General features: G+C 45.2%; 1 protein-coding gene across 2 annotated transcripts in view; it reads left to right on the forward strand.

The window, feature by feature from the left end:
* The window catches only part of LOC146177806 (nuclear exosome regulator NRDE2), a 151,711-nt gene that overhangs the window by 25,721 nt on the left and 104,733 nt on the right, over positions 1-21,257 (forward strand). For both annotated transcript variants that reach the window (XM_084580587.1, XM_084580588.1), the window contains exons 5-6: positions 8,812-9,026; positions 14,827-15,022. In XM_084580587.1, coding sequence (XP_084436713.1) covers positions 8,812-9,026; positions 14,827-15,022 — 411 coding nt within the window. The remainder of the gene's footprint in view (positions 1-8,811; positions 9,027-14,826; positions 15,023-21,257) is intronic.

Consider the following 21,257-nt stretch of genomic DNA (forward strand, 5'->3'; position numbering starts at 1 on the left):
CACGAGCCAGAGAAATTTAATTTGAAACCTTGATTGCATATATATAAGTAATGATGTTCAATACTTTTACACACTCTAACACTGCGCCAAAAAATTCTCATAATTCTCATAAATAACGACAAACTTCAGTCACAAGTGCAGCACTGGCATGGTCACACGGTGCCATATCGAGTGTACCTTGCAATATTGTGCTCGAATAAAACAGTGGCAGTGATTCTGCCGTGAATTGTGCCATGGAACTGTTGATTGCGTTTATTACAGGCAGAAGCTGTGAGTGGGTACGAAAGCAAACATCGTGCAGCCAGCTTTGATCTAGGACGGTTTTACGGAGAGAAGTTTGGCTAGGTGATTCGCCTGAGGTGAAGCTTCATGCTTCCAAGGTTTTTTGAAAATCAATTCTGCTTTTTTTCTTAACCCTTCGAGGGTCGAATTGATTTGAAAAAAACTTCCCCAGATGGTCGAATTACTTTATTGCAGATTTTGAAAGTTCAATATGAGTAAAGTCAAGGAAAAGTTGTAGAAAAATATTAGGAACCGTATTTTGGAGTTAACGTTGCTCGAGAGTGCAAACCCAGGAACCTTAGGAAACCACAAGGAGAGCTGGAATACCTCGTGAGCTTCTATCATAAACAAGCTAACAGCAGCCCCAATAAAGATGGAAATCGGTTTCTGTGGCCCCTGCGCCGGGAGTGGCCTTAAAGATAAAAATCAAGTTTTGGCGTGCCTCCATTGCAATCACGGTTGGGGGGGGGGAGTTGGGATCACGTCGTGAAACCGAAACCGCGATAGGGTGGTGGCTTTGCCGCAGACCAGGCTGCAGCTAGGAATCACTTCTATTTACCTTCGCAAGAAGGCAGCGCCATAAATTTTAAGCACTTCTTGTAAGCCCTAGGAGGTGGCAGCACCTCCCAGTGAGCATGCATCGTCATTAGGGCATGACATTTTTAATGGAGGATTGAAACCGTACCGGTACGGCAAAAACCTTGCGGGACGGAGAACCGCCGCCGTACATGTACGGCAAAAACCCTCAAGGGGTTAATTACGTTGAGGACTGCACTTTGTGGACGATTTTCACTGCTGGGTACAGGCTAAAATCTTGGACCGACGAAAAACAAGCCAGCTCAAGGTTTTCAAGAGCGGTTAAAAATTTTGCATGACTTCGAGGTGGCCGAAGTAGCCTGGCCACTTCAAAAGTACACAGCACTGCACATGTGTTGGCGTGCTGCTACTGTGGTAACACGGACATGAATGCCTTATGTGACTCCTAATTGGAGTGTATCTTACATTCACTCGACCTGCCAATGCATTAATCCTTGACAGGTACCGACCAAGGTACTTAGAGGTGGGAGGGAGTCCTTCCAAAGTCTCTGCCACCGCCGCAACCACAGAAAAGACTTGTGAAACATAGTACGGAGCAGATGTTCCATGGCTCCATGCATGATTGTATCCTCGAATTCATGTTGTTGCATATGTTCCAGGAATTCCGGCCGCAAGCGGGCCGATTATGAATGCCCAGCTGCCAGTAGATGCTTCACAATTTATGGAAAAAAGGTGCTAGGTGAATAAGAAAAGGGACAACTAAACCAAAAGAGTGGATACTACATCTTTAAATATTCACACGTGTCTGATATCTAAGTAGCCCCATGGCTGCTTCCATCAAATTTCATAGTTCGAACACTTTTGTTCATCTAGTGAACCAGATAATTGCTTTTCTGTAACTGATGTTATATTGGTATGTGAAGGTCAAACTGTTTTGCAATTTTCAAAAAAGGCTGGTCAAGCCTAATTTAGTGGGCAAAAAAACTGGCATTTGGCTCCCATAGATTTCAACTGGCACAAAACATTCCTGATCACTTCCATTTATGCGTCTGTTTTGCCTTTTTCAGTGTGAACCCCCAGTTCCAAGTGCCATGGCTCCGGCCAACCAACCGGTCTGGGATGGACAACACCCTGCAGGAACCTCAGAACTAGAGGCATACCTGCAATGCTCAACAGCGCCTGAGGAGTGGCTCTCTTTTTGGAAAAATACGGCAGCTTATTTATCCTCGGCTATCAAAACTGGGCACTATGTGTTTCGGCGTTCCGGCATCTTCACGCTCAGAGGAGCGACTGTTTTCACTGTCAGGAGGACTGCAAAGGGCAAGAAGGGCTTCCCTGCTGCCATAAACAGTGAAGCAGCTTGTTCTGGTATCGGAACAGACAAGAATAAAAGGAAAACTGATCATCTATAGTGGAATAAATGTTTTGCTAAAAATTGCATTCCCCGCATGGGGCACCCGTGAAAGCAGGTGCTTGTGTGTATTGTGCGACACCACGGACCCCGAACACCCACGCTTAGCCGTGCGTGGCATCGCCATGTCTGGAAAAAGGGGATCCTGGTGGTTGAGCCAATGCCGAGTGTTTGGACCTTTAAGGTTCCTCGGTGGAGGCAACAAACCACTTTGGCCCACACTTCCCATAGACGCCGCCTCCTGGCTGACCGACCCGGGGGAAATCGGCAGTTGCCTTTTCCTATCCTCCCCTCCACCTTTTGCTTTCCTATTTTCATTCTTACAGCTGTCTTGTCTTCTCCTATCTTCTTCGTTTCTTCCTATTTCCAGGCGGCAAGGGTTAACCTTGTGTGGCGAACCACCCTGAGTTCAGCCATATTTGGTTATAGCTACGGTGTACAGCTGGCACAGGCAGGACCTTCTTGCAAGCTCCTGTCGCGTCCCCTTGTTAGGCTCTGCGGTGGGTGGCCGCCACCCTGGCCGAACATAAAAAAACTATTTTATCGCTTCTAAACTCCTCATTCCTGATTGTCCTCCTTCTAAAAAGGGGTGCACCGAGACCGCCGTGTTCTTTGCAAAGAACTTAAACAACTTTCCCCGTTTCCATGTGGTCCACAGTGGCCATGAGGAAATAACTGCACAACTTGTGTCCCCATTTGTCGTTTCACGAACATTGACTGAGGCCATAGGCCATGGCTATAAGATAAAGAAACTGGGAAACGGTGACCTGCTGTTAGAATTAATCTACAATCATCAGCATCAGAAGCTAAGTGAAATCGTTTGGAGAAATAGCAGTTACAATTAGCCCGCACCGATCACTAAACACTGTCCGAGGAGTCTTCTCTGATGATGACTTTAGGTATGTGAGCGAACAAAAACTTGAAGGCTTGAAAGAGCAAAATGTCACAGACGTTTATCGGATAAAGATCAGACAAGACAATAAAGAGATACAAAGGACATTGTACTCACCTTTGCTGCAAGCACTCTCCCAGAATCTGTCGAAGTAGGCTACTCGAAGATAAAACTAAGGCCCTATATTCCGAACCCCTGTCGATGTTATAACTGCCAACGGTAGGGCCACAGCTCACTGAGGTACCGTGGCCAACTCTCCTGTGCCAAATGTGCTTCCCACAATCATCCTACAGATAACTGTGATGTTGAACCACACCTTTGTACCAACTGTCAAGGAGATCATCCTGCTTACTCGTGGTCATGCCCAGCATGGGAAAAAGAAAAGGAAATAATCACTCTGAAAGTTACAGAAAATATAACTTATGGGGAAGCACGGAAGAGACTTTCATTGCCAGAAAAGCCTTCCTACTGCGCTGGGACAGAGCAGGGCGCGAAGTCACAGCAGTCATCGGCCCAGGTAGCACACAGTGATGCCGGGGCAGCGCCATCTGCGCCCTCCGTGGAGACGGCTAGCACTGCTCCACCACCCACAAAATAAGCTGCGCGGACCTCCAGGTCAGCTGGCTCCAAGGCCTTGACCCATGAGGCAAGGTCTAAAACAGATAAGCTTGTGCCTTCTGCACAGTTGTCCACTGCATCTGAGGATGCGATGGACACTTCACCCTCGCTGCCTAGGCGACAAAGCTTCCTTGAGAGGAGAAAAAGGGAGAAAATCCCCATAACAAGTCTGAAGGACCTACGATCTTAGGCTTTTAACCCTATACCCAATAGGATTTTAAAACATGGCTTTTTTATTCATTATAATTGTCGAAGACTTTTAAATAATTACTGTGATGTAACAGACATCTTGAATTCATTTTCTCCTGTAGCGTTGTGTTTTCAAGAGACAAACTTGGGACTGCAACAACAACAAAAAAAAAAAAAATCAGGTTTTTCATTGTGATCACAAGCAACCAGACAGGCTTTCAGGAGGTGCTGCCATCATAATTTAGAGCGGAGTAGCCACGCACGAGATTAGCCTTAAAACTAAATATGAAGCAGTTGCCGTCATCATTGTTGATTTTAAAAAAATCACAGCATGCTCTATTTATATTGAACCACACTTAACAGTCACACTCCATGACATAGAAGCACTTCTAACACAACTACCAGAGCCATACCTTTTAGTCGGGGGTTTTAATGCCCACTCCTCCTTTTGGGGAAGTGAACACACAGACACCAGAGGCAGGATTTTAGAAGATTTTATTCTCTGTAATAATGTCTGCCTGTTAAACACAGGGAAGCACACATACTGCTCCCCGAGCAGTGGAAAAATGAGTTGTTTGGATTTGTCTTTTTGTTCACCTTCTGTTTTTACTGATTTTAAATGGGACGTTCTTGACAATCCACATGGAAGTGATCATTTACCCATTATAATTAATCTAACATCTTCACCATCCATCACATTAACCAAACCACGACGTGGAAGCTTCATCTAGCCGACTGGCAATTATTCCGCACTGAAGCAAACCTCGGAAAAGTCTTTTCAGATCACTTCGGCATGGATGAGTTAAATGAAAAGTTTACTGCTTGCATTATTGCTGCCGCACACTTGGCTATTCCTCAGTCGTCGGGAGTGGTACAGCAAAAACACAAAGTTTGGTATACACGAGAATGCAAACAAGCAAAACAGAAACAGAATAAAGCATGGGGTGTATTCCGAAGGTATCCAACGCACGAAAATCTTATCAATTTCAAAAAGGCGAGAGCGAAGGCACAGCACTCTCGCCGATGTGCCGAGAAAATGTCCTGGCAGAATTATGAGTCATCGATAAACAGCTCCACTACATTCAAAAAGATGTGGGAGCAAGTTCATAAACTGGACGGAAAATACCCCCCCTTTGCGATTCTACTACTGACAACCCCTGGCACACAAACGAGTATAGAGGAACAAGCAGACATATTAGGAAAACATTTTGCTACAGTTTCAAGTTCCGCACACTATACACATTCTTTTTTAAAGTACAAATCAGTAGCTGAAAGACAAAAAATCCCAATGTCTGGCAGTGCAAATGAAACCTTTAATGCTGACATTACTAGAAATAGAGTGCTGTTATCTCCTCCTGCTCCAGGGCCTGATGAAGTCCATTATGAAATGTTAGCTCTTTTATCTGAAACCTCAGGAGAAGCACTATTGAAACTCTAATAAAATCTGGATATCTGGGAAAATTCCCGAGGCCTGGAAGAAAGCTATTATAGTGCCTCTGTTGAAGCCTGGGAAGTTACCAAACTCCCCAGGCAGTTATAAGCCAATAGCTCTGACGAGCTGTCTAGTGAAGTGCTTTGAAAGCATTCTATATATAAGACTGATGTTTGTTCTCGAATCTCGAAAACTGCTGGACATTCACCTGTGCGGTTTCAAGAAAACATGTTCCACTACTGATCACCTTGTCCGCCTCGAAAATACAGTTCAAGAAGCGTTTATACATAAGCAACGCTGCCTTGCCATCTTTTTTGACCTCGAAAAAGCCTACGACACCACATGGAGGTTTGGTATCCTACAGGATTTGGGATAGCTTGGAATTTGCGGCAGGATGCTAAAATGTCTAGCTGACTTTCTACATAACTGATCTTTTCAAGTACGTCTTGATTCTATCCTTTCTAAAAACTTCACACAAGAAACTGGTGTGCCCCAAGGGTGCAATTTTAAGTACTTCTCGTTTCATTGAAAAAATGAACTCTATAGCAAAGGTAATCCCGAAGTCCATTACATACTCGGTTTATGTTGACTTGCAAATTGCATGCACATCAGCCAGCGTAGCAACATGTGAAAGGCAGATACAGCTAACAGTAAATAAACTGGCAGCCTGGCCAGATAAAAATGGTTTCAGTTTTTCCACAAAAAAGTCAGTAGCCATCCTTTTCTCTCTTAGACGAGAACTGCACACTGACCCCACCATCTGCCTTAATGGAATTACACTATTAGTAAAACACGAACACAACTTCCTCGGTTTAACTTTTGACAGAAAGCTCTCTTTCCTCCCTCATATAAATGCCCTAAAAAAGAAAGCATCTAAAGCTCTTAATATATTAGAGGTTGGCTTTTGCTTATTTAGGCGTCCTCTCAGCGCAGGAAGTTCAATGCGATTGACCACAGCTGCCTTGAGCATTTGAAGGCATTAGTACAATACTGTCAAACTGTTAAATACAATCGAAAAAAAAGAAAACACACAGTGTGATGTGTTGTAAGATAAGCCACCGACAACTAAGAGGGCGTTCTATTGTTAAAGAACTCCTCTGATGGCTCGTTCGCTAAGGTGTTCTACTTTCTCAGCGTACCACGAACTTGCGGGGCCAATACCTGACCGCGATACCTGATGAGTGGGACCATGTAGGTAGTTTTATATTTGCACGTAAAGGAATCCGGATAACTGAAAGCCATTCCTTTTACAACCTTGTCACTGCAGTTTGCCGGACTGCCGCTAAATCTGCTTACAGCATTGGCCATAGAAGCAATTTCTGAGAGGTAAAACGGTCTTGTCTTACTACGCCACAATCAGGAAATCTCGCGTTCACTAAAACGCCAATGAGAAACACTGTATTTAGGCGGGACAGGAAATGGGCGCTGCTGAGTAAATACGTAAACCCGTGTCAGGTGCAACGTGAATGCGAAAAAAAATGCTACATTCATGCTCGTTTCCACAAACTAAATTGTATTTTTTTCTTGTTCGACTTTTATATGAGGCCGATAGCAGATTTTGTGATTATGCGGTATTGAATGAGCTGTGAAATGAGTGATTTTATGAGGCAAGACGGACATGCCACAAACTAGTGTTAGCAAATTCTAAGAGTATCAACACATTTTCATTCGTTGACAAACGAAGAGAGGCAAAAGGACAAGATCATGGTAATAGGAATGGTTCATGTCTCCTATCTGCTCTTTCTGTTAAGAGAAAAAGGAATCCTCTATAACTATGTCAGCGAAAGTAGCTGCACAAACATTGTCTCTGCCCATCACTGAAGATCGTAACGCAGCTCGAACGACGATGGTGGCTTGTACACAGGCGGGGAAATGCTAGCGTTGTAACTTGCGCTGTTGTGTTCCTTCGATTTGCAATTGTCAATAAAGTTACTACAGATGAAGGAGTGCGGCTTCGGCTCTGAGACTCGTGCCATCACTCCTGGGGAACAGAAGGCACAAAGCATCCGGTTGCAACTAGAATTTTAAAAATTTGGCACTTTCCATGACCACACAGTAACCAAATATGTAGATTCGTGCTTCTGCCTTTCAAAGAACAATGCTTAGGTCACCAGCCTCTCATGCTTGTGTGGAAACCCGTAGAAATGAATCGACTTAAAAGCGTCCGACGAGTTTGCGTAGGCAGCCAACGAAGCACCACGTTTCGCCAGCCTTGTTTGGCCAGACTTCGTTTCGCCGGACATATTCACACAACTAGCCCAACTTTCTGCTCTCTTGAGGATATATTCACGCACAACATCGTCTAAACCTTAGGATTTCCAATTTCCACACAAACCAACGACAAACAGCATGCTCCAATGCGCTGGCAATGCGCCGGCTGGGGCCAGCGCATGCCAGCAATTGAGCGATGCGACGGGAGATGGCGACACCCATTCAGCTGTCAGGTCTCTATGGGAGGCAGACTAACTTCCATAATGTCTGCCTGAGGGAACACGAGAGCTCGTTGGAGACCTCGGCCGCCTCTCAAATCTCGTTCATTGTCACGACTTCAGCAAAGACAATAATATCGTTCATGCTCCGGATTAGGGGCGTGCTGACATCATCTTCACGCTCAGGAACCAAATGTGCTGGGAAATAGTGGAGGCACATCTCATCGCCACGTCACGCACCTCATGTGTTGCAAAACCTTCGGTGCCGTTACCAGATTGAAGTGGATTATCTTCCCAGTGCAATGAGGTTATGCACACATGTGGTTTGGCTTGTTACAGTTTTTTTTGTTCTTTTTTATCCCTTGTGCACCTGTACGAGGCTGCATTTTAAGGCTTTTTAAGCACGACTTCTTTATAATAAAAAATCAGTTAATAGTCAGTGATTTGTTTGTCTGTGTGTGTTTCTTCCCGTGTCCTCGCTCCTTGCGCTGTACAAATTGCTGAATGTTCACTGATTCGTCCAGTTTTCAGTTCTGCTTCAGTCATGTATTTGTGTTTTTTTTTTTGTTGAAATTCTTGCAGTCACATTTTTTTTTTGTTTCCATTCTTTTTGGTTTAGTTTGTTTTGCAAGACTAGGTCCCAAAGTGATATTGGCTATGCAGGATAGTGTAGTGGAGGGCTTCAGATAACTGGCATCACAGTACCTGGACGCCTTGCGCTTTCAACCTTCGTTGAAGCGTGGATGCTGCATACAGACTTCAGCATTCAAGCATCCTAACTACTGAGCCACCGTGGTAGTGGACATTCCTTGTAGGATTGTGGAGGCAGCATTGTGTGCCCCATCCTGGCTTTTCCCCCTCTGTCTCTGTGTGTATGTCTTCACTGTACAGAAATGCGTGCAGTGTTGTTCCAATTTTGTTCAGTGTTAAACATGCGTCTGCAGTGGGCAGACATCAGTCAGTTCCCTCGCGTGTAAAGTGGCCTTGCTTTCTTCTGCCTGTTGCAACTGTGTGGTGGCAGGGAGAAGTCCCGTCGGAAGAAGGTGCGCCGCTACTGGGATCCCAAGGTGCGCCAGCGGGCGTGCGTGGCCAACATGGCGCGGCCGCGCCTCTCCTTTGCCCAAAGTGAGGGGAACCTGGTTTATGTGCCCATCCGGGACCTGCTGCCACAGGAGCCTGACACTAGTGTGGACCCTGTGCGCATCTACGATGCGGCCACCCGCAGCTACCTGAAGGGTGAGCTGACACCCTCCAAATTTGGTGCCCAGAAGGGACAGCTAGTAGAGCATGCCAACATCAGTTTAGTTCAGTCGTTCAGTCGTGTACAACTCTTCGTGACCCTATGGACCATATAACGCCAAGCTTTCCGGTCTCCCACTGTCTTCCTATTATCACATAGCTTCATCTGCAGCGCCTCGAGGATGCCATCTTACCATCGCGTTCGTTGCCTACCCCTTCTCCTGTGACCCTCAATCTTTCCCAGCATCAAAGTTTTTTCCAGCGACTCCTCTCTTCTCATCAGATGACCAAAGTAGCTGAGCTTTAACTTTAGAATTTCACTCTCCAATGAGCAGTCAGGGTTTATGGCCGACAATATTGACTGATTTGATCGTCAGGTAGTCCAAGGAACTCTCAAGAGTCTCCGCTAGCACCACAATTCAAACGCGTCAATTCTTCGGCGGTCAGCCTTCTTCACAGTCCAACTCTCGCATCCATACATCACAACTGAAAATACCATAGCACGAGTTATACGGTTCTTGGTTGGCAGACTAATGTCTCTGTTCTTTACTAGGCGGTCAAGGCTAGCCATGACTCTCTTTCCCAGAAGCAGGAGTCTTCTAATTTCATGGCTCTCTCCAGCATATGCCAACATATGTCTGCAAAAAGCCCTGCTGCAGTGGCTCTGTAGTTAAGGTATTTGACTGTTATGCCCAAGGATGCCGGGTCAAATCCTGGTCACGGCGCCCATGTACTGTGCGATGTTAGTGCACGTTAAAAAAGAAAAAAAAAACCCACGTGGTTGAAATTTGTGGAGCCCTCCACTCTGACATCCCTCACAGCCTGAATCACTTTGGGACATAAATTTTGCTAGAAACCAAGCCAAAGCATACATGTCAGCAAATCTGGTATCTGACTGGGATTTCCTTACGTTGCTAGCATTTGAAACAAAGAATCAGAAGAAAGCTTCTTGATTGAAATGTGCAAGGGGAATGGCTAGATGGGCTGTTTTCATACTTTTCTGCCCCCAGGAACGTCAGTAGCCCATAGGGTTTATACGACCAAGACTAGAGTGAATGTGGCGGCTTCACTCCCATGTCAAATCTCTCCACTCCTTTGCTAACCATGTTCGCAGCCTTGATAGTACTTCGCGCATGGTAGTCAACACTTTCCATGTGACTTTTGGACAAAATCTAGTACCTATTAAGGCATCCTGGCAATGTTGGCAAAATAGAAACCATGATGGTCGCGTGCGTCGCAGATCGTAACACTTTGGATCATTGTATGTGCAGTGTTTACATTAGGTAGCGAGTTTACATTAGGTAGCGAAATACTGGAAGTAGTAGGCGAATATGTCTACTTAGGACAGGTAGTAACCGCAGATCCAGACCACGAAAAGGAAATAACAAGAAGAATACGATTGGGATGGAGCGCATTTGGCAAGCACTCGCAGATTATGACTAGCAGCTTACCGGTATCGCTCAAGAGGAAAGTATACAACAGTTGCATCTTGCCTGTACTCACCTATGGGGCTGAAATGTGGAGGCTAACCAAGAGAGTCCTACTTAAGTTGAGGACAACCCAGAGGGCTATGGAACAAAAAATGGTAGGGGTAACATTAAGAGATAGAAAGCGTGCAGAGTGGGTCAGAGAAATAACTCAAGTTACCGACATTCTAGTAAAAATTAAGAAGAAGAAATGGACATGGGCAGGACATGTAGTGCGAAGAGAGGATAACCGATGGTCGCTGAGGGTAACAAACTGGATTCCAAGGGAAGGAAAGCGTAGCAGGGGGCGGCAGAAAGTTAGGTGGGCAGATGAGATTAAGAAGTTCGCAGTGGTCAAGTGGATGCAGCTAGCACAGAACCGGGTTTAGTGGAGAAATATGGGAGAGGCCTTCGCCCTGCAGTGGGTATAATCAGGCTGATGATGATGATGATGTGCAGTGTGGTGCATGCAACATGCTGCAGCGCAGTTTGATACTTCATATTTAGTAGTTTGTTTGACATTTAAGTTTAGGCGATTTCGACTGTTAGAAGATTCGTAAGTGGGATTGCAACACCCCATTCAGAGATACTCATCATCATCATCAGCCTGACTGTACCCTGCAAGACCTCTCTCATGTTTCTCCAGTTAAACCAGTCTTGCTGCATCCACTTGATCCCTGCAAACTTCTTGACCTCCTCTGCCCATCTAATACTCTGCCGCTCCGTGCTATGCTTTTCTTCCCTTAGTGATTGGCAGTTGTCCTCCCTTCACACTGCATATCTTGCCCATGGCCATTTTCTTTATTTTGACTATAGTGATTAGCTGGAGTTTGTTCCCCGACCAACTCTGCAGACTTCCTATCTCTTAATGTTACGCCTGTTGTTTTCCGTTCCATATCTCTCTGCATTGTCCTGAATTAAAGCTAAACCCTTTTCGTTAGTCTCTGTGCTTCTGCCCCAAAGGTGAATACCGGTAAGATGCAACTGTTATATACGTTCCTCTTCAGGGGTACTCATAAGCTGCTATTCATGACCTGAATGTACTTGCCAAATGCGCTCGAGCCCAATTCGATTCCTCAAGTTTTCTTTCATAGTCCGGATCTGCGGCCACGACCTGACCTGAGTAGGCTTATTCCCTTACCACTTCCAGCGCCTTGCTACCCTGATTTTGCGATTCCGGCATGACTGCTGATGTTTTGACTGGACTGAATGCTTTTTCGTAATCTATGAATGCTGTGTATAACAGTTTGTTATATTCTGAGCATTTTTCTATCACCTAGTTGATAATGTGAATACGACTTATTGCAGAGTAGCCGTTAAGAAAGCCTGCCTGATCCTTTCGTTGATTGAAGTCTAAGATTGCCCTTATTCTGTTAGCGATCACCTTAGTAAATCAGTTCAGTTCAGTTCAGTCGTTCAGTCATGTCCAACTCTTCGTGACCCTGTGTACCATATCATGCCACGCTTTCCGGTCTCTCACTATCTTCCTAACATCACATAACTTCATCTGCAACGCTTCGAGGATGCCATCTAACCATCGCGTGTACCATATCATGCCACGCTTTCCGGTCTCTCACTATCTTCCTAACATCACATAACTTCATCTGCAACGCCTCGAGGATGCCATCTAACCATCGCGTTCGCTGCCTACCCCTTCTCCGGTGACCCTCAACCTTTCCCAACATCAAATCTTTCTCCAGCGACTTCTCTCTTCTCATCAGATGACCAAAGTAGCTGAGCTTTAACTTTAGAATTTGACCCTCCAATGAGCAGTCAGGATTTATGGTCGACAATATCGACTGATTTGATCTTCTGGCCGTCCAAGGAACTCTCAAGATTCTCCGCCAGCACCACAATTCAAATGCGTCAATTCTTCGGCAATCAGCCTTCTTCACAGTCCAACTGTGGCATCCATACATCACAACTGGAAAGATCATAGCACGAGTTATACGGATCTTGGTTGGCAGTGTAATGTCTCTGCTCTTTACTAGGCGGTCAAGGCTAGCCATGGCTCTCTTTCCCAGAAGCAGGCGTCTCCTAATTTCATGGCTGCAGTCTCCTTTCGGGGTAATGGAACAATAAGCTGACCGGTTTGTAATCTTTCAAGTTCTTGATGTTTCCACTCTTACTGATTAAGGTAATGTTTGCATTCTTTCAGATTCCTGTACCCTCAAGTTCATGAGGCATTGCACATACAGGGTAGTCGCTTTTTCTAGCACAATCTCTCCATTGTCTTTCAAGAAATCTGTAATTACCTGATCCTCAATAGCTGCTTTCCTCCTTTTCATTGCTTCCAAGACTTTCTTTACTTTTTTCTTTGTTACCAGCGGAATGTCTGATTGGTCTGCACTATTGCCGCTGTTTTTGTCATTCTGAAAACTTTGCCTGCTGTACAGACCTACGTACTTGCATCAGAATAAAGCGCCTGTGCAGGACACCTATACTAACTGGTTAAGCACAGCGTCATCAATTCATGCTTCAAAAAGGCACTAAATAATTTCTGCACCCATGAGCTGGAAGAGAGTTTTTTACACCAGACGCACCGACAAATGCAGCCTGGATACCGGGTGATGCTCTTATCCTCAGTGGCTGAGGCCTTAAAAGAGAAGAGAAAAAGTGATAAGAGTAAAAACGTCACGACATGGGATTTCACATAATTTGAGAAGTGGAGGACAAGTAGGAACTGATGTTCTATTTTCAGTTCCAGGTTGCTTGTCAAGCCTATGAAAGTGCGCAAGTGAAATGAGTCACAGGCAGGTTTGATGCACGATAAATCATCATGGCCAGTTATTTCCTGTGCTGAGGGTATCATTGATTCCCTTGCCTTGTGGCCATGCGTACATAGGCCAAACCAGCAGATGCCTTAAGAAGAGATTGTCTGAACACAACTACCATGCAGCGCAACATATTTCAGGCCATCTGGGCATCCACTGCCGTGATTGTAAATGCACCCGTCAGTTGAACAACACAAGTATGCTCCGCAGGTGTGGTGACAAAACGACGCGAGAGGTCATTCAAGTCGTGCAAGCCTTGAAGAGCGTTGTGTCAGCACCCCATCCATAGCCCTTATTAATAACGAATTTCACTTCTTACCATTAGCTGACCTTGGCTCTCCTGTGTGATTTCTGGTGTTGATGACTGTTTATCTGCTTTGTTCTTGTTTTCTTGATGCTACTGTACATTTCACGAAGTGTCAGAAAAACTAAATCTTCAGTTGTTATTTAACACTATGTGCGTCTCATCTTCCCTTTCCTTTCCTTCTGTAGCTTGCGCTGTTTTCAGTCGAAACGAGCAACAAAAGAAGGCTCTGTAGTACTGGTGCGGCCCCTTGCTTAAAAGTCGCACTAACTCTGGCCCATCGCATCACCTCTTTTTTTCTTCCAATGTGCTTCAGAGCTATGGCCCATGTTCTCTTACAGTGACAGCCATAGTAACTTCACATCTCTAACTGAGCCTGCTGAGTGTAGTAGTGGCAAGTGGTACGCGAAACTAAACCTATTGACTGTGGTGGAGCGCTTTCTGTATACTCCTGGTTGCTTGTGCGGCTCGCGCTCGGTGATTTATGCGTAGGGCTGAGGCTCTGCCCATCGTCGTCGGGCAGGAGCCGTGGGCACTGCGTCGGAGAGTGGCCGAACACCCGAGCTAAAGTGATGGGTGCGGACTGCTGAGGAGCGTAGGCTTAGTATACACGTGAGCATAAGACGCCCAATTGGGCATTCACCTGTAAGACATCAAACCGAGCTTGGGAAATGTCCAGCTAGGGCAGTTGCCTGTGGAAAACCAAAACAAGCCTGCCATTCCGGGCTTCTTGGCTATTAATGTCAATCAGATTTTGCTCTTAAGCTGGATACAAAGAATTTGTTCATGGCGGTAAGACTATCTTTGGCCTGTGCGAGTGCAAATACGCCCAGGCAGGTTTCAAATTTTTTAGCTTTGGTGCCATTTAACTGAGGGCAGCAAGTAGGCGGGGTTTCGATTAACCAAAGAATTTTACTACTGCAGACATAGGAAACCAATCGAATAACCCTACTTAATTTTGTTTAACTGAGTCTAGTTTACTATGCATCCACTGTGTAGCATGTGTATTCCCCTCGAGGGATGCTGTGCAGCACATAGTTTTGACATGACAGTGTTAGCTTTATGGGCTTGACCCTTTTGTTGTCCTTCTAGCTATTTACCTTTGTGATGTATGCTTGGGTCTGTGATCGTTATCTGTCTCGAGTTGGCATGTCCCCCTACGACCTCCAATGCTGCAATGCATGTGAAAGGCGATGAAAATGTGTTGTTGGAGTGGAGGATAGGGACAGCAGTCGCGTGTGGTCGTCATGCAGGAGAAATGCCCACGGGGAACGAGGCTGCCCCTCCTCTTCCGCTGCTGTGCCCAGAGACGGCTGCGCGACAGCAGGCTCTGTCGGAGCGGCTGCGGGAAACACCCGAGGACGAGCGGGCCTGGTTGGAGCTGGCCACCTTTCAAGAAGAGTATGTGGCGGCCCTGGAAGAGGCCTCTGGGGTGCACCGGACACAGGGGTCAGTCATGCCTCCTTCTGGTGGTCCCTTTTGGATGGGGTTTTCTTCTCTTTCTTCTTGTCCCATGACATCTGAGACTGGTGTTAGTGCCATCTCTGTGAACACAATAGATCCGCTGGGGAAGCAGCTTCCTGTCACTAGCGCCACCATTGGTGTGGCAAACTCTAGATTAACTGATTAGTGGTCCGCATCTGCACAAGCAGAAAGCCAAGCCAAGAAATTACACACGGGTGCCATTATTCATTTAATATCTCCTCACTTACTTCTTCTTCACTTATTTCAGCGCACTTATTTCTGTTTATTTCTTTATGAAGACACTGCTTGTGATTGCTTTCTGGTGGCATCATTGCACCATATTACTACATCTATCACACGACACACTGCAAGAGATCAGTACTAGTACTAGTTTACGGGTTTATGGGGTTTAGCATTCTAAAGTGACTGGGTCAAATGAAGGCTTTGGATAGTTTACACCACCTGGAGGTTTTTAGTGTGCACTGACATTGCACAGTATTTCTCGTTTCTGTCAAAATGTGGCAACCGCAGCAAGAGAGCAAAAAGAGTGCTGCATATGTAGCTACCGCATATTCTTGTCAAGCAGAAAAAAAAGTTGCTTATAACTTGCAACATTCAGTTGACATATCATCCTTTGAGAGAAGCTCTCCCTTCCGGCGGTGACAGTGAGCCTCAGCCAGCTGAGGTGGTTTGTGTGCTGGATTTGGTGCCATCTTGTAAGGCTAAAGCCTTGCGCGAGAGTTGTGCGCGAGATCTGTCATATTCCGCGAGATATGTTCCTGTCTACCTGCAATCCTACACTTGAACGTCCGCCAATTGGAACGCCACGCGACAGGAGCGATGATGTACCGTCCAAACGCACACTTGTCAGAGAAAGTGTGACAGATACTGCACCTTTTCTTTCCTGTAAACCAATTATATGTAGCACTGCAAAGAACGCCGATAAGTGGCAAACGAGAGGCAAATGATAGGAGAGGAAGGGTAGGCTTTCGCCATTCTCTTAAGAGACATCTAACAGACCCTTTAATATTTTGCCTTGGTGTAGCAAACAGGTAGGAACAGATGTGGAGATGTGCCATCAAGAAGAGAGTAGCTTGCCTACAATTGACCGTTAGTCATCAGCCTGTAGAAAAAACTTCTGGAAAAGTGGTGAAATATTTGGGCAGCGCTAGCAGGATCATACAGGCTCATGAATGAGGCAGCTTTGTTGTCTTTCCCATGGGTGGATTTGAAAAAAGAAAAAGAAAAGATGTACAGTAGACTCCTTTTAATGCGAACTTAAAGGAACCAAAAAATTTGTCTTATAAGAAGTTCATCTTAGCCCTTTGAGGGTCTTTGCCATGAATGCATCCTTGCACACTTCTGTCCCTCAGTGTTTTTATTGTGCGGGCATGGTGTCGACCTTGTGTTTTCCATCATACTCTGCAGATATTCGTATGGATACTGGGAAGTGCTGCTACCACCTAGGACACGACTTGAATGACATCTTAGAAAATTGGTCAGACTGGCTTGTTCCAGAGAAAAAAAAGCAACTGATTTCAATCACCAGCATTTTTGCATGGTTTATGGTGATGCGCATTTACAGTTATGGTTTCTCTTCGTGATCGCAACGAAGATGTGCAAACATTTTTCTTTTTTTTTGCACTCTCTTGCAGAGGTCTGGGAACACTGATGTCTATCTTTGTTGGCATGTCCTTAGCTTATCACCGACACTCTTAGTGTTCTCAATGATATTGTCATGAAAATACTGTCCCTGATTCCCTTTCCCACGTTTTTCTCTACCTAACTCATTCTGTTTATTTAGAAACTGCAATAAAGTAATTTGGCCATCTTTGAAAAGTAAGAAGAAAAAATGTAGATTGAAGCTTTGACCTAAGAGTGAAATGCATTAACGCCTTTTCCTTCTCCTGTCTTTTCCTCTTCTGTTATTCCGCGTCACTACAGTACTCATACTCAAGATACTGCATCTCACTCACCACAGTATGTTTTGTTGGCCCTTGTCTAACACGCTTGGACCAATGAGACTTTTAGCCTATGTGTAGCATGCTTGTTTGACACTCAGTAGGTCTGCATTCAGTTCTTAACATAGGAAAGATATCACCACTTTATTTCATACAATTATGTACGCCCATTACTCACCAAGTTTGACTTCATTTGGACCCTCCCCTGATATGTTGTGTCATTTTCAGAATCTTGAATTGTTTCCGACAGATGCTGCCAGATTTTCTGTGCCATGAGGTCGTGTTAATAAAATTCATCCCTGAGAAGGTGAAAAGAAGTGCCCTAAAAAAGAGGCATACCAGCACGCTGGGTGTGTCTGAATGCACGTTTCATGGAAGCAGTGAACGAAATAGCTTTTCAGAGGGAACATAATTGCAAATGGATCTTCTTTATACAACGGATGAAGTGAGCTGAAGACTGGGAGCATGAGACCATGTCCTACTTGAAAATGGCATCATTGTAGCTTTTTGTTTTCTCTTTTTCACTGCCTCATCTTTCCCCCCACAGCGACTGTTAATTTTGTTATTTTTTTCCTGCTGTTTGCTTTACCATGATGCTCCCAGTACTTTGAAGGCAGCCACGTGTCCCTCTTGGGTCGCGATCCTCCAGCAGCATAACCGTTACACATTCCACAAGTAGGCATGCCATGCACCTTTCCGTACGCTGTAAGCAGGCCACATGGTGCTGATATCTGGTCATCCCTGTGCCACAGTAATGTGCATGTGTTTTGTATTATGCTGTAGGTCTCCTTGGCAGCATTTTGCAACATTGGCCCTCATGGCAACTCCTGCCGTATCGTACATTGCCAGCAGAGAGCTGGCACCGCTAGCGTTTTTGTTATTTATTTACTGAAATACCCCAAAGGCCTTATTGAAGAGGGTATTACATAAGGGGGGGGGCACATGAAGGACACTGATAATGTGTTGTGAGAACTCAAAAGGTAGTAAAATATAGTAAACAAACACTGCAGAATACGCAAACACCAATATTTGAAGTGCAATACAAATTCTCTCTAAAAAATAAACTGGAGAAAAACTAAATAAGAGAAAGATAGCACAAAATAAACAAAGCATGAAAAATTGGAGGCACCTGGTAGTCATATGTACTACAAAGAGCAAGGCAAAGTGAGAAAAACTGTAAAACAATATCGGTAATACGTATTGCTGTCCTGTGTGCCTCTTTTGTCCTCTTTTGTCTCACGCTAAGCCTCCCTGTAAATCATGACCTACCAACTGGTCCAGAACTCCAGTTTGCTCAAGTTCATTGCTATTAGACCAGCACAAGCAAGAATAACTAACCCAAAAGCGCACAGATATCACAATCTGATATAACTATGCAACATTTCGTAAAACTGATCTGCACAAACTTCAATGGCAACATCGGACGAAATGTTATTTTACTCTGCAATGGTTCTGGGTATAAACGATTGGGTATAAATGAGTTCTGCATACATTATGTCAGCAAATTTGGACAACCTTGCAGTGGCGACTGGATTGGAAGAGGACAGTTCACTTCCCTATTCCAAAGAAGGGCAAATATTCTTGATTTGCATGCAGGCAAGGTCATGATGAAAATCTTTCAAGCCAGGCTTCAGCAGTACATGGATCGGGAGCTACCAGACGTGCGAGCTGGGTTTCGCAAGGGAAGAGGAACTAGAGACGAGATTGCCAACCTTTGCTGGATCATGGAAAAAGCAAGAGAGTTCCAGAGACCTATCTACTTCTGTTATATTGATTATGCGAAAGCGCTTGATTGCTTAGATCACAATAGATTGCGGCAAGCTCATCTCATTGGTCTCCTGAGAAATCTGTATGAAGGACAAGAAGCTACAGTCATAACTGAACATGGTCTTACTAAGCGGTTCCCAATTGAGAAAGGAGTGAGACAAGGCTGCATACTGTCGCCCTGCCTATTTATCCTGCATGCTGAGTGCATCACGAGGAAGGCCGGGCTCGATGAGCCTTCAGCTTGAATGAAAATTGCTGGAAAAACAACTTTAGATATGTAAGTGGGTGATACCGCTTTAAGCCTTTCGCTGTCGGGCGTTTCTGGCCGTGACACACCCCCAGTGTCGGCTTGGTTTCAGGGAACGAGCATGGCAATTTATTTTTGATTATGGTTGCTATACAAATAACATAGTCAACGGAATATGCACATTTCAGTGCTCTGCAGGTGTTGTTAACTAACATCATCATCATTATCAGCATGATTATAAATTGAATAAATGAGGATAATATAAGAAAAAAACTGCTCGATACTTCTTGAAAGACTGAATCTGAGCTCGACTCGTATTTGTAATTAAAATAGCCATCGCTCCAGTATGTAGTCGAAGGTCCCGTGCGGTCAGCCATCCGAAAGTAACCGCGTGCACAGAGGGCGCACTTTCGGTGACCCGCACAATGGAGATAAATGGCACGTTGTGAATCAAGATGACAGAGGGAGATGGAAAGAGGCTAAAACAACCTCCTTTGCTGCTGCTAGCCGCAAGCAAGGGCGCGGCAAAAGAGAGCGAAAGCAGCAATCGGGTCATGTGTCGACCTATTAGAGAGGCAACGGCGCTAGCCCCTGAACGTGACGCGTTGTAGCAGACATGCCAACAGAATAAAACTAAAGACCTGCAAACCTGCGGTAGATGGCAGAACAACCCTTGAACCCGTAACTGCACACACGCGTCGCATAATCACTCTGCGCGATAGAGTAATGCATGCGGAGCGACCGTGCCCCCCCCACAAAGAAGGTGGTGGGGTTGGGCGCGATCGCTCAATACTGTTCAGTGTATACGTACTAGCACAACGCAGGGCGAAAATACGAACTTGTAGAAAGATTTGACAGGTGGCGCTGCCTGTCGAAACGTGCGAGCTCCGCACTCATGCGCGAAGTTTTGAATGCACATTAGAGAATGTACCGGTATGTCGGTGGCACTGTGGAGGGGAAGCGCGAAAGCGTACCGGTACGTTCGTGACAGCGAAAGGGTTAATTGCAGAAAGCGACGGGATCTCAAGAGGCACCTGAGGCGCATGAAAGAAGAGAGTGAAAAGTTTGGTCTTCAACTGAACATAAAGAAGACAAAGATCGTGGCCCTATCAAGTCCTGGGACATACAGGGAAAATAAGTGGAAGCTTCTCTTGGGCTCCACGATTACGATTAAGGTGGCTGCAGCCCTGAAATTAGGGGTCGCCTGCATCTGGAAAAGACAGCCATGGCTAGCCTCAACCGGCCTAGTAAAGAGCAGAGACATCACAATGCCAACCAAGATCCGGATCATTCGTGCTATGGTTTTTTCATTTGTGATGTATGGATGCGAGAGTTGGACTGTGAGGAAGGCCGATTGCCGAAGACTTGACGCTTTTGAATTGTGGTGCTGGCGGAGACTCTTGAGAGTTTCTTGTGGATCGACAGATTATCAAATCAGTCGATACTGGCGACCATAAACCTTGACTGCTTATCGCAAGGTCAAATTTTAAATTAAAAAAAAAAAAAAAGCTCAACTACTTTGGTCATCTATATGAAGAGAGGAGTCACTGAAGACCTTGATGCTTGGAAGGATTGAGGGAATAGACTAAAGGGTAGGCAGCGAATGCGATGGCTGTTAGATGGCATCCTTAAGGCATTACAGTTGAATCTGTGTGATATTCGAAAGGTAGAGGGCGACTGGACAGCTTGGCTTGATATGGTGTATAGGGTCACAAAGTGTCGGACACGACTGAACTGAACTGATAAATGAGGTGAGGGTTAACGGTTTGACTTTATCAAGAAAAATTGACTGATGGTGACTGAAGAAACGTCGTGTAAATTATCGTGGTGATAAAGTTTATGAATGAATATTAGGCGGGTGTGTTTCCTTTGTAGTGATAAGGGATCCAATTCAGCATGATTTTTGTCTTGAATACAGCTGAGGGTGTTAGTAAAGAGGCCATAGAGTAACGCTGCCATGGCCTGCAGTTGGCTCACCATGAGTAGTCGTCGGTATTTCTTCTCTAAGGTTTGTATGGACGACAAGATGCAGAGAGGCCTGTTATGCTTCTGGAGATAAAGGCTAATGTACAGCCGGTGGCCATGGTGGTTTGCTAGCCTCATGTCCTAGCAACAACGCAAGGCGAGCGCTCCATTAACGAGTGTTCCTCTTGTTTATATGCTTCTACACTGTGTCAGCTACGAATCAACCAGCCCAGACAAATGCCTTGATTCCCGTGAAGGTGCAGGAAGCTCGCTTGATGTC

The sequence above is a fragment of the Amblyomma maculatum genome, chromosome 10, assembly GCF_055883805.1.
Source record: "Amblyomma maculatum isolate TAMU_Amacu chromosome 10, ASM5588380v1, whole genome shotgun sequence".
NCBI lineage: Eukaryota > Metazoa > Arthropoda > Arachnida > Ixodida > Ixodidae > Amblyomma > Amblyomma maculatum.